Source organism: Bufo bufo, chromosome 1 (assembly GCF_905171765.1).
Source record: "Bufo bufo chromosome 1, aBufBuf1.1, whole genome shotgun sequence".
In the NCBI taxonomy this organism is placed as follows: domain Eukaryota; kingdom Metazoa; phylum Chordata; class Amphibia; order Anura; family Bufonidae; genus Bufo; species Bufo bufo.
Window position 1 is genome coordinate 664724242 of NC_053389.1, and position 18206 is coordinate 664742447.

General features: G+C 43.1%; 1 protein-coding gene across 1 annotated transcript in view; it reads right to left on the reverse strand.

The window, feature by feature from the left end:
• The window catches only part of ATP8B4 (ATPase phospholipid transporting 8B4 (putative)), a 515241-nt gene that overhangs the window by 415137 nt on the left and 81898 nt on the right, over positions 1-18206 (reverse strand). Inside the window, exon 3 of the mRNA XM_040414025.1 lies at positions 3464-3522. Within this exon, the coding sequence (XP_040269959.1) occupies positions 3464-3522 (59 nt within the window). The remainder of the gene's footprint in view (positions 1-3463; positions 3523-18206) is intronic.

Genomic DNA, 18206 nt, shown 5'->3' on the forward strand with positions numbered 1-18206 from the left:
AACATACGCCGCTTTTTCACTTATTTGGTAATCCATTGTTCCACCCTGGCCTCCGGATAGGGACATTCCGGTGGTGGACTTCCAATAACTTTACCACTCTTTATAGGTTTTTGATTAGGGGGAAACTTATGTCCATAGCAGACTTTAAAAACAAATACGATCTACCAGATTGTGAATCATTTAATGCCTTGCAAATCTTCTCATGCCTTCAATCCCTGAGGATTAATAACACGAAACTGGATTTTACACCCTTTGAGAGATTTGTTACTTACTCGCTGTACAAGCAGGGGTTGCTTTCTAGGATTTATAATTTGCTAAACACCTTACCGGAGGGACTTAGGTTGCCATATATGTTAGAGTGGGAGGGGGACATCCAGGAAGACCTTACTATTGCAAAATGGCATCAATGTTCGCAGACCCTGACTAAGACCTCTTGGCAAATTACTTTAGCGGAAACCTCAATCAAGGTTCTTCATAGGACATACTTAGTTCCATATAGACTTCATCGCATCTATCCGGAAGTCTCTCCTTTGTGTTTCAGGGGGTGCGGAGTGGACGGCACGGTCTACCACATTTGGTGGTCTTGCCCAGTTGTGCAGAGATTTTGGAGTAAGATCCGTGACCTGATCTCCTCTGTGCTGGATTGTGCCTTCCCTCTGTTACCCACCTTGTGCCTCCTTGGCGACAAATCTTCAAGGATGTCGTATTCCAAATTTAAACTGTCTCAGCACATGTTATTAGCAGCCAGGATCCATATTGCGTATAAATGGCGATCAGCGGATCTTAGCTTTCAAGCAGTAGTTAATAGAATTAACAAAATATTGCTCTATGAGAGACTAAACGCTATCCGCCAAGACACATATGAAGCCTTTGAGAAGTTGTGGGAACCCTCGATGTCATCCTCATAATTAACGGCTATACAACGTAACTTGACTTATTACTGATTGCGAATCTTAGGGCACATATCTTGATAGTACCTGTCTGAGGGTTATTGTGTGTCTTTAAATGTTTAGGCACTAAATTAGTCTACTTTGGCTCCCAGGTGTGATCTCTGCATGTTATTGTTGCGTTATTTTATTTTATTTATTTTCTTTTATGTTTTATTCATTATTTGTTCCCTATCATATTCTGTATGGATATAATGGTATCTACTCAGCATATATGATCTGATTTCCGTGAAGCATGTTATTTCTGTGCCATTTTATGTATGCTGTAAGATGTTCACGATTTCTATCATTGTGAATAAAATACTTTGAAACTAAAAGTCAATGGGGGACTGATCAGTTTTCTATTGTGCCAGATTGTGTCAGAGAAAACGGATCCGTCCCCATTGACTTACATTGAGTGCCAGGACGGATACGTTTGGCTCCGCTTTGTCAGGCGGACAGCAAAACGCTTGACAGTTAGAAGAGCAACGAGGCTACAGAAGAACTCACGCCGTTATAAAATTTACTGGGTTTCATTAATTAACTGTCAAGTTACACAGGGACATAAAATAAAGGCAAATAATGTACAATAGGGATATTACAATATTTTATGTACCATGGTTAACTTTTCAAGGCAACAAGAGTGATCACTGATTAGAGAAGAGCCGCAGGCAAAAAGTACATCATGGCATCCAATTCAACCAGATGGGGGCTGATTAACTATCTACACAGTATGTGCCCCTTTTTATTGAGCACTTTTCTTTAGGGTTGCACCAGGTATCGAATTATCGATACTTTTGTACCGGTATCGATTCGATACCGGGATTTGCCATTTACCGATACTAGGGTGTGCTACTGCACAGCCTAGTATCGGAGAACATGGAGCGCGCTGCTCTCAGCACGCGCCATGTTCCCTCAGCAGCAGCACAGTGGAGAAGGATGCATTCTCTCCCTCCCTTCTGTGCTGCTGCCACTAATGAGAAGAGAGAGGGGCGGAGGAGGGGAGGGACTGTGGCCACTGCGCCACCAATGATGTAACTAAACCATTAAAGAGGACCTTTCACCTTGAAAAACATTGTGACCTAAGTATGCTGCCATGGAGAGCGGCGCCCGGGGATCTCACTGCACTTACTATTATCCCCGGGCGCCGCTCCGTTCTCCCATTATCCCCTCCGGTATCTTTACTCACTAAGTTATAGTAGGCGGTGTCTGCCCTTGTTCTGTGGGCGTCTCCTTCTCCTAGGCTGTAGCGCTGGCCAATCGCAGCGCACAGCTCACACGCTGGGAGAAAAAAAACTCCCAGGCTGTGAGCTGTGCGCTGCGATTGGCCAGCGCTGCAGCCTAGGAGAAGGAGACGCCCACAGGACAAGGGCAGACACCGCCTACTATAACTTAGTGAGTAAAGATACCGGAGGGGATAATGGGAGAACGGAGCGGCGCCCAGGGATAATAGGGATCCCCGGGCGCCGCTCTCCATGGCAGCATACTTAGTTCACAATGTTTTTCAAGGTGAAAGGTCCTCTTTAATACAAAAACAGGAGGCGGGTGCTAGCTGCAGAAACACATAGCCGGCACCCGACTTCTATAACAGGGGGCTGTGATCAGCGGCAGTTAACCCCTCAGGGTTAAAAAATAATAGGATCGGACTGTTCGATTATGGGCCGGACGTTCCATAAAATGCGGAATGCACGCTGCTTTTTTGGGGTTTTATTTTTTTTGCGTGATATCGAATGGTATTGAGTATCTCAATACTTTTTTATGGTATCGAAATCGAATCAACATTTTGGTATCATAACAACCCTACTTGTCTTATGACACCTGTTCTTTATTCTGGTATTCCAACCCCAGAACCATCTCCTAAAACCTCCTAACCACGCCATTTAGTCACATGAGAATATGTAAGTTTACTAACATTTAAAAGGGAACATGTTACGTTGACTATGGTATCTGAGCTGAAGGCAGCTTGTTATAGAGCAGGAGGAGCTGAGCAGATTGATGTAAAGTTTTATGGGAGAAGATTCTGTTAAACTTGTCATTTATACATTTATATCTGTTCTCATTCTGGTCTTTGAAGTCCAGGAGGTGGTCCTATCAGTGACTGACAGCCTTCCCTCTATGACTGTGTATACAGAGATAGCTGTCAATCACTGATAGGACCGCCTCCGTGACTTCACAGCCCAGACTGAAACATATGCAAAAATGAATTTAGAATCATTTGAACGGAGGTCCAGAGCTGCCAGGAGATGTACCGAGTGCAGCTCAAGACATTCCTCCTGAAGTTACCACAGCTCAGCCAGTTATTTCCATCGAATGATACTGGGAGGGAACTCAACCTGGAAGGGTAAGAAAAAGACCCAGATGGTTGCCCAAAAGAAAAACTGAAAAAACATTTAACCTGGGAGGTGGTGAAGACGGGAAACATACACTGTCAACACCAGATAGCATGCATAATCATTTTCAGGCAATGTTTCTTCAGTAATGAATGATGAGTGAACTCATTTTAACAGGCACACTGAATGGCAACAAATAATACTCACTGCATAATTAAACTTTTCATTGTAATCACGATCGTTGGCTTTCACTCGTCGTTCCTCCTCTATAAAAGAAAAACAGTTGTAAACCGTTACCACCTACAGAAAATACTAGCCATGATTAAAAAGTAAACCACAGGTCTGGACCACACAGCAGCGACAGCCGCCTGGGCTTCGAAAGTGCCAGCATTTCACATCTCACCACCTGACTGCCAGATTCTGTACCTTGTATTTTTATAATCTGCTTTCATGCGTTGGTTCAATTACTTGTAAGTATTCTGGTTTAAGGCTTGAAATAACTTAAAATAATGTAATAAGCAAATGTCATCTGCACAACATATTAAAGCGATGTGAAAACAGCGCAGCTTTGTCCAGGATTAGAAAAACATGGCTGCACATTACTGAACATTGTCCTGTTCTTGTCCATTTTGTGGACCAGACAGGCATTTCTATGACAGGGACTGAGTATAATACAGCCCCAGCAAAATGATCAAAAGATCAAGATTTAGAGCAAAAGGTCTGACAAATCTCATGCACAATTAGCTTTTTTTTCATCAGTGTGGATACTGACATACTGTGCGGATTCTGAAATCCATGGCATGCCAACTGTTTGTGCAGCGTAGACTGGTAGAGTGGTTTTCCCAATAGACTTCAATAGGGTGGTTTACATAAACAGAAAATCCACAACAAAAACTGCATAAAAACTGAACAAAAAAAAAACACACCAAAACCTTGATAAATAGTGCAGATTTATGTGGGTTTTTTAATGTGGTGTTGGAGCAGATTTCATGCAGCTTGTCTGGACACAAATCGGCCTTGTGTGCATTTATCCTACGGTATATCCATAAGGGACGTAAATTGCAGAGGAAAAAAAATCTGTTGCAAGTCCACAGTAAAACCTGAAACGAATCTGCTGCAAAATCTGTGGATTTCTCTAGGACTTGCTGCAGATTTCACCCTCTGCATTGCAAAAGGGAATCCACAGCATATACTGACATGCTGCGGTCAATGTCCGATACAGATGTATTCCACAATGTATAGATGAGATTTGGCAAAATCTCATCTACTTTGCTGGTACTTTAATACGCTGATTATTTTCCACCAACATTACCATTATGTAAATCCGCAGCATACTTGCCTTGCGTGAACATACCCTTTAAATTAGTGCCAGGTTAAGTACCGGTAAGTACTCATCCCAGAGGACAAACTGCGTAAAATGATAACTTCAGCAATCATCATGCAGCATTTGGGATCGTTACTGCTGCAACTACAAGCAGTGAGGACAAAGATGTCACATTATGTCACATTCTGCTCTACATACAGTTGTAAGCTATACACAAGAAAACAAGAGGACAGACTGGCTTTATATACTATATAATAAAAATATGTAGATTGTAAGGCCTCCTTCTGTACCAGTCTGTAACTCGTTTTGTTCATGCTTCGTGCAATTGTCTGTATTATGTATGTATACCCCTTATCATATGTACAGCGCTATGGAATGAATAGTGCTTTAATATTAAATAATAATAAATAATAATATATAAAGCAAAACTATATAGCACTGACTGGTGCTCATGTTCTGTTCTGCACCCTGAGCCTGTCACACAAGGCAGCTGCTCAGTTTCCCCTATTAGCATAAGTGGGAATCAATGCCAAGGCTTCATAAAGCTGTAATTGACCAGAACATGACAGCACAAGAGTTACAGGGCATGCAGAACAAGGCCGCAACAGTTTTAACACACACGGTACACACTGAAGTGGTCTTCAAGCTGCAAAGACTGGTTCCATATCATTAATTCTAAAATCCTTTAAAAAAAAAAAAACTGTTCCTACCCTGTTTTCATACATGAAATGCAGCAGCAACGCCGGCTACGGGTATTAAACCTGTCATTAGACGAACAAAGCTACCTTTGGTCAACTGAATTTACAGCATGAAAGAAAAAAAAAAAGACAGTAAGCGTATAGGAAAAACCTTATAAAACTTCTTACCTTGAAGTAGATCAATTGCTGCTTTTTTTTTTTTTTTGCTAATTCACAGACAACCTATTAGTTTTTATTGATATCATCTGTGTGTGTAATGTTACAGGGATTAGCCCCACAAAAAGTAATCATGTACCCACAGGATAAGTAATAAATATTGGATTTTTTCCGTTTACATGCCGTTTTTTGCGTTCCATATACGGTCTGTATACGGAACCATTCATTTTAATGGTTCAGCAAAAAAAAACTGAATGTACTCCGTATGCATTCCATTTCCGTATTTCCGTTCCGTTAAAAGATAGAACATGTCCTATTATTGCCCGCAAATCACATTCCATTCAATGGGTCCGCCAAAAAAACGGAATACATAAGGAAATGCATCTGTGTGTCTTCCGTATCCGTTCCGTTTTTGCGGAACCATCTACTGAAAATGTTAAACCGAGCCCAATTTTTTCTACGTAATTACTGTATACTGTATATGCCATACGGAAAAACAGAACAGAAACGGAAACACGACAAACAAATAACGGAACAACGGATCCGTGAAAAACGGACCTCAAAACACTGAAAAAGCCATACGGTCGTGTGAAAGAGGCCTAAGAGATGTTCTTTAGAAAAAGCAACACATTGTACTGAGGAGTGAAACCTAAAGAAATATGGGAAAAAGTATACTTCTCTTTTTTGTAACAAGAGTAAAAATATAATAAAAAAAACTGCACTGAAATGCAGAGTGTGAACTGGGCCTCTTGTATGTTCTTTTTATTGTGCAGTGGGGAAAAACTCCAGTGTCTAAATGTAAGTGAACAGAAACATTTGGGCTGAAAACTGCACATTTTTACAGGCTTTTAAGACCTAACAAAAATATGCAGTTAGGAAAATTCAGTTTCCTCAATCTCTTTTGAGTATTTATCAAATCTGTTACGCCAGTTTTGTGTTGTAAAAATGTGGCAAGCGATGTCACATGGGACATTTGGTGTAAACATTTCACACATTTTGCGACTTTTGATGACCTGTGCCTATTTCTACACTTTCAGAAGTGGAGAGAAAAGTTAGTAAGGTTTTGCCAGTATCAAAAATATATCACTGCGAACTAGAAACAGGTCTCTAAAGCTTAACTTTTACATATTAATAAATATAAAAGTAAATTCATCCCAAAAAAAACAAATATACAAAACAAAAAATAAATCAGTATTACACGCCGGATCCGGAAAAACGCAAGTGTACTGAAAGCATTTGAAGACTGAGCCGTCTTCAAAATGCGTTCAGTGTTACTATGGCAGCCAGGACGCTATTAAAGTCCTGGTTGCCATAGTAGGAGCGGGGAGCGGGGGAGCGGTATACTTACAGTCCTTGCGGCTCCCGGGGCGCTCCAGAATGACGTCAGAGCGCCCCATGCGCATGGATGACGTGATACATGTGATCACGTGATCCATGCGCTTGGGGCGCCCTGACGTCACTCTGGAGCGCCCGGGGAGCCGCACGGACGGTAAGTATGCCGCTCCCCGCTACACTTTACCATGGCTGCCAGGACTTTAGCGTCCCGGCAGCCATGGTAACCACTCTGAAAAAGCTAAATGTCGGGTCCGGCAATGCGCCGAAAAGACGTTTAGCTTAAGGCCGGATCCGGATCAATGCCTTTCAATGGGCATTAATTCCGGATCCGGCCTTGCGGCAAGTGTTGAGGATTTTTGGCTGGAGCAAAAAGCGCAGCATGCTGCGGTATTTTCTCCGGCCAAAAAACGTTCCGTTCCGGAACTGAAGACATCCTGAACCGACGACGGAACTCTATGCCGGAAGAAAAGAACGCAGGTGTGAAAGAGCCCTTAGGCTACTTTCACACTAGCGTTTCTATTTTCCAGTATTGAGATCCATAATAGGGTCTCAATACCGGAAAAAACATTTCAGTTTTGTCCCCATTTATTGTCAACGGGGACAATACGTTACTGAACAGAACGGAATGCTCCAAAATGCATTATGTTCCGTTTGGTTGCGTTCTCATAGAGGGGAGCAAACCGCAGCATGCTGTGGTTTTCTTTCCGTCATGCGATGCAGAGCAAAACTGATCCGTCATGACCCACAATGAAAGTCAATGGGGACGGATCAGTTTTCTCTGACACAAAAGAAAACGGATCCGTCCCCCTTGACTTTAAATGGAGTTCATGACGGATCCGTCTTGGCAATGTTAAAGATAATAGAACCGGATCAGTTTATAATGGAGGCAGATGGTTGTATTATTAGTATTGGAAGCGTTTTTGCTGAACCCTGTCAGATTTAGTAAATACACTAGTGTGAAAGTAGCCTTCCAGTTTGATGATGTCAGGTAAACAATGAGGATTAGCAACAGTGAGGCCAGTACTGGGAGGAAGATAGATCCTTATTTTGTCCCTAGGGCTACTCCTGCCTAAAAGCGGAGCACCCGCTCCGAAAGGGGAGACCCCACTTATCGGTGGCTAAACCCTCACTTATCACCTGTAAAGCCCTGAAGATGAGGAATTAGCTCCCTTAATGTACAGGGTGGGCAATTTATATGGATACACCTTAATAAAATGGGAATGGTTGGTGATATTAACTTCCTGTTTGTGGCACATTGGTATATGTGAGGGGGGAAACTTTTCAAGATGGGTGGTGACCATGGCGGCCATTTTGAAGTCAGCCATTTTGAATCCAACTTTTGTTTTTTCAATAGGAAGAGGGTCATCTGACACATCAAACTTATTGTGCACCACCACATTATGGGTGTCAGGTCTGAGCATTCCTAGATGAACAGTTTCCTGGAAAGTGGATTGGTCGTCGTGGGCCAGTTGAATGGCCCTCAAGGTCTCCCGATCAGACCCCCTTAGACTTTTATCTTTGGGGTCATCTGAAGGCAATAGTCTATGCTGTGAAGATACGAGACGCGCAGCACCTGAAACTACGGATACTGAAAGCCTGTGCTAGCATTTCTCCTGCTGTGTTGCTATCAGTGTGTGAAGAGTGGGAGAAGAGGGTTGCATTGACAATCCAACACAATGGGCAGCACATTGAACACATTTTATAAGTGGTCAGAAACTTGTAAATAACTCATGAAAGAATAAAGTTACGTTAAAACCAAGCACACCATTGTTTTTCTTGTGAAATTCCCAATAAGTTTGATGTGTCACATGACTCTCTTCCTATTGGAAAAACAAAGGTTGGATTCAAAATGGCTGACTTCAAAATGGCCGCCATCGTCACCACCCATCTTGAAAAGTTTCCCCCCTCACATATACTAATGTGCCACAAACAGGAAGTTAATATCACCAACCATTCCCATTTTATTAAGGTGTATCCATACAAATGGCCCACCCTGTAGATCTGTCCCGAGGCGATTCCCCAATATTCTGATACGCTTGGTTCATCAGGGGATTATTATGTGATATGTAAAGGAGAAGATGTCAGCATCCTGACAGTTTAAGGAGCGATCGGTGTATCAGTGTTTCTTAAATAGCTCCTGAACATGTGAGAAGTAACACTGATTTATCTTTTGTCTCATATATTTGTTTTCTTTTGGGATGAATTTACTTTTATATTTATTAATGAGTAAAAGTTAAAGGATAACTGTCACATTTAGACCCTAATTTCAATTTTCATATATGTAGTTACTAATAACATGATATTCCAGAATCAGTTACTATTAGGCCTCCTGCACACAAGCGTTTTTTTTCCCCGTTTACTGGCGGTTTTTTGCGTTCCGTATACGGAACCATTCATTTCAATGGTTCCGCAAAAAAAAACGGAATGTACTTCGTATGCATTCCGTTTCCATATTTCTGTTTTTCCATTCCGTTTAAAGATAGAACATGTCCTATTATTGCCCGCATTCAAGTCAATGGGTCTGCAAAAAAACGGAACACATTCGGGAAATGCATCCGTATGTCTTCCGTTTCCATTCCGTTTTTTGCGGAACCATCTATTGAAAATGTTATGCCCGGCCCAATTTTATCTATGTAATTATTGTATACTGTATATGCCATAGGGAAAAACGGAACAGAAACAGAAACACAACGGAAACAAAAAAACGGAACAACGGATCCGGGAAAAACAGACCGCAAAACACTGAAAAAGCCATACGGTCGTGTGCAGGAGGCCTTAGACTGACTTACCCCATATTTAATAAGATTCAGCCCTTAGCAACCAGTCTGCATAAAACTGCAATTTCACTATTCAGTTAAGATGTCCGCCACTGGCCTCACCCTGAGGCTAATCCCGCCTGCCCTCACTAGCAAGTAACAATAGCCCCCCAAAAGTGTCAGTAACCAGAGCCATCCCCCTAAAGGGTTAATCTCCTGCAGCACAAAGGGGTCCTTTTACCACATGTTGCTTTCATTTATACACTGAGCAGATGGCAGATCTCCCTTCCCTGTTGTGCGCTGCTCCAACTCTGCCTTCGCCAGCTCTGCTGAGTGAGGGAGCGTCTGCCAAGCGCAGGGACAGGGTCTGCTGGGGAGGACCTGGCTTTAATCATTTATTTACAGTCCCTGGCTGTCAGTAATTTGACCTTGCACGCAGCGTGCTTCTGCGTCCTCCGTCCTTCAACAGATAGACGGAACATGCCTAGCAACCCTATTTTAAGCACAGGTAAAAGTAGGCAGTACAGGGAACAAAAATTTGGAATTAAGGGGTAATTGAATACACAGTGAAAAGTTGAAATAGGGCCACCAAGGTGATATTAATCACCACAATCGAATACTCCAAAAAAAATATATACGGCAGTTATCCTTTAAGTTTTAACGACTTAGGACGTCATGTTTGCCGAGTCCTTAAGGACCCAGGACGTACCGGTACGTCCTAACTTTAAAACAGCATTGCGGCGCGGCGCAGGTTAATCGCAACAGGATGTCCGCTGAAATCATTCAGCGGGCATCCTGTCAAAACGCCGGGTGGGGTCATGTGACAATTCAGACCTGCGGTTTGCGGTTTTACCTTATCCGGCGGACAGCGGTGCCATCGGGTCCCCATGCGGCTGTAGGGGGACATGATGGCATGGAAGGCAGCGCAATGCCTTCCTGAGGCATCGCCGCTGCCTTCCTGTGATGTGCCTGTGAGATCCAGCCCCCATGATCTCTCAGGCCGGAAGCTGTATGAGTAATACACACAGTATTACTCATACAGCCAATGCATTCCAATACAGAAGTATTGGAATGCATTGTAAAGGGGATTAGACCCCCAAAAGTTCAAGTTCCAAAGTGGGACAAAAAATAAAGTTAAAAAAAAAAGATGAAAAAATAAAGTTTTCGCCCAAGAAAATTACAAGTTTCAAGTAAAAATAAACAAAAACATAATTTTCCCCAAATAAAGTTTAAAAAAAATTGGTAAAAACATAGGGGGGCGGGGGGGAAGAGTATACATATTAGGTATCGCCGTGTCCGTATCGACCGGCTCTATAAACATATCACATGACCTAACCCCTCATATGAACACCGTAAAAAATAAAAAATTAAAACTGTCCTAAATAAACCATTTTTTTGTCACCTTACATCACAAAAAGTACAACAGCAAGCGATCAAAATGGCGTTGCCCACCAAAATAGTACCAATCTAACCGTCAACTCATCCCGCAAAAAATGAGCCCCTAACTGAGACAATCACCCAAAAAAAAAAAAAAAACCTATGGCTCAGAATATGGAGACACTAAAACATCATTTTTTTTGTTTTAAAAAAGCTGTTATTGTGTAAAACTTACATAAATAAAATAAAAAGTATACATATTAGGTATCGCCGCGTCCGTATCGACCGGCTCTATAAAAATATCACATGACCTAACCCCTCAGATGAACACCGTAAAAAATAAAAACTGTGCTAAATAAACCATTTTTTGTCAACTTACATCACAAAAAGTGTAATAGCAAGCGATCAAAAAGTCACACGCACCCCAAAATAGTGCCAATAAAACTCATCTCATCCCGCAAAAATCATACCCTCGCCCAAAAACTGAAAAAATTATGGCTCTCAGACTATGGAAACCCTAAAACATGAATTTTTTTGCTTCAAAAATGAAATCATTGTGTAAATCTTACATAAAGAAAAACAAAGTATACATATTAGGTATCGCAGCGTCCGTGACAACCTGGTCTATAAAAATATCACATGATTTAACCTGTCAGACGAATGTTGTAAATAACAAAAAATAAAAACTGTGCCAAAACAGCTATTTCTTGATATCTTGCCTCACAAAAAGTGTAATATAGAGCAACCAAAAATCATATGTACCCTAAACTAGTACCAGCAATACTGCCACCCTATCCCGTAGTTTCTAAAATGGGGACACTTTTTTGGAGTTTCTACTCTAGGGGTGCATCAGGGGGGCTTCAAATGGGACATGGGTGTAAAAAAAAAGTCCAGCAAAACCTGCCTTCCAAAAACCATATGGCATTCCTTTCCTTCTACGCCTTGCCGTGTGCTTGTACAGCGGTTTACGACCATATATGGGGTGTTTCTGTAAAATACAGAACCAAGGCCATAAATATTGAGTTTGGTTTGGCTGTTAACTCTTGCTTTGTAACTGGAAAAAAATTATCAAAATGGAAAATCTGCCCAAAAAGTGAAATTTTGAAATTGTATCTCTATTTTCCATTAATTCTTGTGGAACACCTAAAGGGTTAACAAAGTTTGTAAAATCTGTTTTGACTACCTTGAGGGGTGTAGTTTATAGAATGGGGTCATTTTCGGGTGGTTTCTATTATGTAAGCCTAGCAAAGGGACTTCAGACCTGAACTGGTCCCTAAAAATTGGGTTTTTGAAAATTTCTGAAAAATTTCAAGATTTGCTTCTAAACTTCTAAGCCTTGTAATATCCCCAAAAACTAAAATATCATTCCCAAAATGATCCAAACATGAAGTAGACATATGGGGAATGTAAAGTAATAACTACTTTTGGAGGTATTACTATGTATTATAGTAGAGAAATTGAAACTTGGAAATTTGCAATTTTTAAAAAAAATTGGGTAAATTTGTTTTTTTTTATAAATAAAAAAAAATAAATTTGACTTCATTTTACCAGTGTCATGAAGTACAATATGTGACGAAACAACAGTCTCAGAATGGCCTGGATAAGTCAAAGCGTTTTAAAGTTATCAGCACTTAAAGTGACACTGGCCAAGTCCTTAAGGTGAAATAGGGCTTAAGGGGTTAAAGGTTTTGCCAGTACTTTTAAGTCACATTTATGAAGTGCGAATTTTTACGTCATGGCAAAAAAGTCACAGCCAGACACAACTCCACACCAGGTAACCCCTCAAGCGTATTTTCACTGAAATACGTTCAACAATATCACTTGTGCCAAATTTATAAAAACTATGCGCCAAATTCATAAAATTGTCGCAACTTAGCACAGCAACTCCAATTCTTGAAATGAACTTGAAATACACCTACAATGATGAATTTTCCACTTTATTCCTTCTGTGAATTCCGGAGGTAGGAGACGGGAGATAAAGGCGCTAAAGATGTAGAACAGGCAATATTTCTTCCTGTTCCCATGAAGCAGAAAAAAACCCATGGGATTAATAAACGAACTGCGGATTTGAATACCCATTCATTATTTATGCAGATTCCGCATTGAAATGTTAAGGATTAGCTCCAGTAAAATGCATTTACTGTGGGACTTGCGACTATTTTAGTCGTAAAATAGTCGCAAATACCCTTAATTAACCTACCATGCGACAATATTTAGTCACATGGCCGGTTTCGCGCTGTGTCCGCTAGTTGGGCGTGACGAGGACAGGGGTGTGTAAGGGGCCGTGCTGGTGTCGTTTTTATGCCAGGCACAAGGACTACCACAGAATATAACGGCAGCGCAAGAGGAAAACTAAGACAAGCGTAAAAAGCCGGTCTTAGTAAATTTGCCGCAATAAGGCGATTCCGCACGCAGAATTGTGGCACATTGTCGGAACACTCAGTTTCAGCATCACATTACCTGAAAAATCTATGTCGTCCTGTGGCAAATCCAACACACATGAACAAAGGCTGCAGCTACACTGCTACACAGGGTAGTACATGGTTTGTGCCATTGCCATGACCGCAATGCTTTCTTGTTCAAGGTATGGGTGACCATGAGATCATTGGAAGAAATCCAACCAGAAATTTCCCTACAGGGGAACATGTGCACAACCAAATGCTGCAGTGTAGAGTCTAAATATTGCGGGCTAATCTAATCGTGATAATTCTACAGATTTAGCCTTGGACTACAATTGTGTACACATTGCTGTAAAATTGGGATTGCAGCATGACTCATTTGCTTCCCACTGAAAAAATACTGCAAGAGATTGTGCAACTTCTGAAACATATCCCAGTGTCAGAACTTTGCACAAGGTCACTTCAGCAACTGAAGTTGTGTCATAACCTTAATTTTACTGAAAATAGCTGTTACCAGTTATCCTCAAACTTAGGCCTCATGCACACGACCGTATTTTTTGGCGGTCCGCAAAACGGGGTTCCGTTTTACCGTGATCCGTGACCGTTTTTTCGTCCGTGGGTCTTCCTTGATTTTTGGAGGATCCACGGACATGAAAAAAAAAGTCGTTTTGGTGTCCGCCTGGCCGTGCGGAGCCAAACGGATCCGTCCTGAATTACAATGCAAGTCAATGGGGACGGATCCGTTTGACGTTGACACAATATGGTGCCATTTCAAACGGATCCGTCCCCATTGACTTTCAATGTAAAGTCTGGAGTCCCTATACCATCAGATCGGAGTTTTCTCCAATCCGATGGTATATTTTAACTTGAAGCGTCCCCATCACCATGGGAACGCCTCTATGTTAGAATATACTGTCGGATATGAGTTAGATCGTGAAACCTCATTTCCGACAGTATATTCTAACACAGAGGCGTTCCCATGGTGATGAGGACGCTTCTAGTTAGAATATACTACAAACTGTGTACATGACTGCCCCCTGCTGCCTAGCAGCATCCGATCTCTTACAGGGGGCCGTGATCAGCACAATTAACCCCTCAGGTGCCGCACCTGAAGGGGTTAATTGTACTATCATATCCCCCTGTAAGAGATCAGGGCTGCCAGGCAGCAGGGGGCAGACCCTCCCCCCCCTCCCCAGTTTGAATATCATTGGTGGCCAGTGCGGCCCCCCCCCCCTTCCTCCCTCTATTGTAATAATTCGTTGGTGGCACAGTGTGCCCCCCCCTTGCTCCCTCTATTGTAATAATTCGTTGGTGGCACAGTGTGCCCCCCCTTCCTCCCTCTATTGTAATAATTCGTTGGTGGCACAGTGTGCGCCCCCCCCCTTCCTCCCTCTATTGTAATAAATCGTTGGTGGCACAGTGTGCCCCCCCCTTCCTCCCTCTATTGTAATAATTCGTTGGTGGCACAGTGTGCGCCCCCCCCCCCTTCCTCCCTCTATTGTAATAAATCGTTGGTGGCACAGTGTGCGCCCCCCATTGGCCCCCCCTCCCTCTATAGCATTAACAACATTGGTGGCCAGTGTGCGGCCTCCCATCTCCCCCCCCCCCCGATCATTGGTGGCAGCGGGTTACTAGCAATAGTACAATAGTAAAAGATTCATACTTACCTGGGAGCAGCGATGTTCGTGTCCGGGCGGGAGCTCCTCCTACTAGTAAGTGACAGTTCATTTAGCAATGCGCCGCACAGACCTGTCACTTACCAGTAGGTGGAGCTCCCGGCCGGACACGAACACCGCAGCAGCAGCAGGTAAGTATGAATCTTCTACTATTGTACTATTGCTAAGTAACCATGGCAACCAGGACTGTAGTAGCGTCCCAGTTGCCATGGTTACCGATCGGAGCCCCAGCGACTAAACTGGGACTCCGATCGGAACTCCGCTGCCACCAATGATGGGGGGGGGGAGATGGGAGGCAGCACACTGGCCACCAATGTTGTTAATGCTATAGAGGGAGGGGGGCCGATGGGGGGCGCACACTGTGCCACCAACTAATTATTACAATAGAGGGAGGGAGGGGGGGGGGGGGCGCACACTGTGCCACCAACGAATTATTACAATAGAGGGGGGGGGGGGGGCCGCACTGGCCACCAATGATATTCAAACTGGAGAGGGGGGGAGGGTCTGCCCCCTGCTGCCTGGCAGCCCTGATCTCTTACAGGGGGCCGTGATCAGCACAATTAACCCCTTCAGGTGCCGCACCTGAAGGGGTTAATTGTGCTGATCACGGCCCCCTGTAAGAGATCGGATGCTGCCAGGCAGCAGGGGGCAGTCTTGTACACAGTTTGTAGTGTATTCTAACTAGAAGCGTCCCCATCACCATGGGAACGCTTCTGTGTTAGAATATACTGTCGGTTCTGAGTTTTCACGAAGCTTTGAAAAAGCTTTTATGCAGACGGATCTTCGGATCCGTCTGTATAAAAACTAACCTACGGCCACGGATCACAATCTTGTGTGCATCCGTGTTCTTTCACGGACCCATTGACTTGAATGGGTCCGTGAACCGTTGGCCGTGAAAAAAATAGGACAGGTCATATTTTTTTCACGGCCAGGAAACACGGCTCACGGATGCGGCTGCCAAACGGTGCATTTTCCGTTTTTTCCACGGACCCATTGAAAGTCAATGGGTCCGCGAAAAAAAACGGAAAACGGCACAACGGCCACGGATGCACACAACGGTCGTGTGCATGAGGCCTTAGGCCTCGTTTTTTGCGGTCCGCAAAGCACAGATCCGCAAAAAACGGAAGCCACCCATGTGCCTTCCGCAATTTGCGGAACAGAATGGGCGGCCCATTGTAGAAATGCCTATTCTTGTCCGCAAAACGGACAAGAATAGGACATGTTCTATTTTTTTTTGCCTCTTTTGCGGCCCCATTGAAGTGAATGAGTCCGCATCCGAGCCGCCAAAACAGCGGCTCGGATGCGGACCCAAACAACGGCCGTGTGCATGAGGCCTTATACGTAAAACATATTCATTTTAAAGGGATTATCCAAGGCCTATAATGCCCCCATATGCCCGGGCCCCTCACACAGTTTGTACTTACCTCGCTCCACGGCACCCGCATCACTCCTTATGCCAGCACTGCATCGCCCCGTTACACGGATGATAACATCTGGCGTCGGGTGGGGGCAGCCAATAGCAGGCCACGACGGGAACGAGCCTTCCTAGCACCACCCGCGATGCTAGGGAGCCTCCTTCCCGTATTGACCTGCTACTTGCTGCTTCCCCATGTGGCCGGATATTTTCATCCGTGCAACAGGGAGATGCAGCACCGGCCGTGCCGGTATCAGGAGTGATGCGGGTGTCGGGGAGAGAGGCAAGTACAATCTGTGTGAAGGGACCGTGCATATGGGGGGCATTATAGGTCTTGGATAAACTCTGAAATTTCTTTTATTTTTTCCCCCAATATATAAAACATGACCGTGCTGACTGATGGCATCTATGGGAACTTTTACAACAGCTCATTAATAAGAAAAGCAGAAAGGTCAGTAGCAAATTCCAAGAACTAAATCTAAGGACAGCCCTTCGTCTAGAAAATAAGAACACTGTTTGCTAACCCCTGGCCCACTTTTGGTGATGAGCCATTTTAATGCTAATTTCAGATCCAAACAGCTTGCTTTAGTTTACAGGGGATGCATCCAAAATGTCAAATAATGTGTGCTTTTAATTACAGAGATGATTTCATACAAACTACAGATCTACATCAGATTTGGCAGAAAACAGTTATACAGAACTTGATTGCAAAGATTTTCAATTGCCAATTTGTGGCGATAGGATTAGGCTTTTTTATCTAAAATAATGTTCCACTTAACAAAAATCTGCAAGGAAATACCTTATTTATGTTCAATTTACAGGATAATACTTTCTTTTAATGGTGACGATATTTCACCAGGCCAAATTAAACACTGGAGAAAAAGAAATTCTTAAATAAGTGCAGATGCTCTTGCATGTAACTTCAGTAAAGTAATTTGGGCCATACACGCTACTGCTGTATAAATGCTGTCAGGAAAATACATGCCTCAATACCATGATCTGGGCACCTTCTGTGAGCCTGACCTATAAGAGTTTTCAAAGTTCTTGAAAAAACTGCTCAAGTGAGAAAAGATAAAATAATAAAAAGAACATATCCCCTCCAGTTGTTCAGATGAATTTGACTTGGTCTACTTTCACACTGGCGTTTTGGCTTTCCGTTTGTGAGATCCGTTCAGGGCTCTCACAAGTGGTCCAAAACGGATCAGGTTTGCCCTAATGCATTCTGAATGGAAAAGGATCCGCTCAGAAAGCATCAGTTTGGCTCCGTTCCGTCTCCATTCCGATTTGGAGGCGGACACCAAAACGCTGCTTGAAGCGTTTTGGTGTCCGTCTGACGAAACTGACCCAAACTGATCCGTTCTGACACACAATGTAAGTCAATGGGGACGGATCAGTTTTCTCTGACACAATCTGGCACAATAGAAAACGGATCCGTCCTCCATTGACTTTCAATGGTGTTCAAGACAGATCCGTCTTAGCTATGTTACAGATAATACAAACTGATCCAATCTGAACGGATGCAGACGGTTGTATTATCTGAACGGATCAGTCTGTGCAGATCCATGACAGATCAGCACCAAATGCGAGTATGAAAGTAGCCTTCGATCGCTATAGTATACCTAAAGGGGTACTTTGCTTTGGACATTCTCTATTTTTTTTTTTTTAAGAAGAGTCCGTTTGACAATAAGATAATTCAGAAAAGTGTCCCCTTGCCGAGGCTCCCAAAAATCATTTAAAATCTTTTGGGAAACCTGGCAGTAACTGTTCAGTTTTCCTGCACCACCAAAACAGGGGAGAGTCAGCATTGTACAGTGC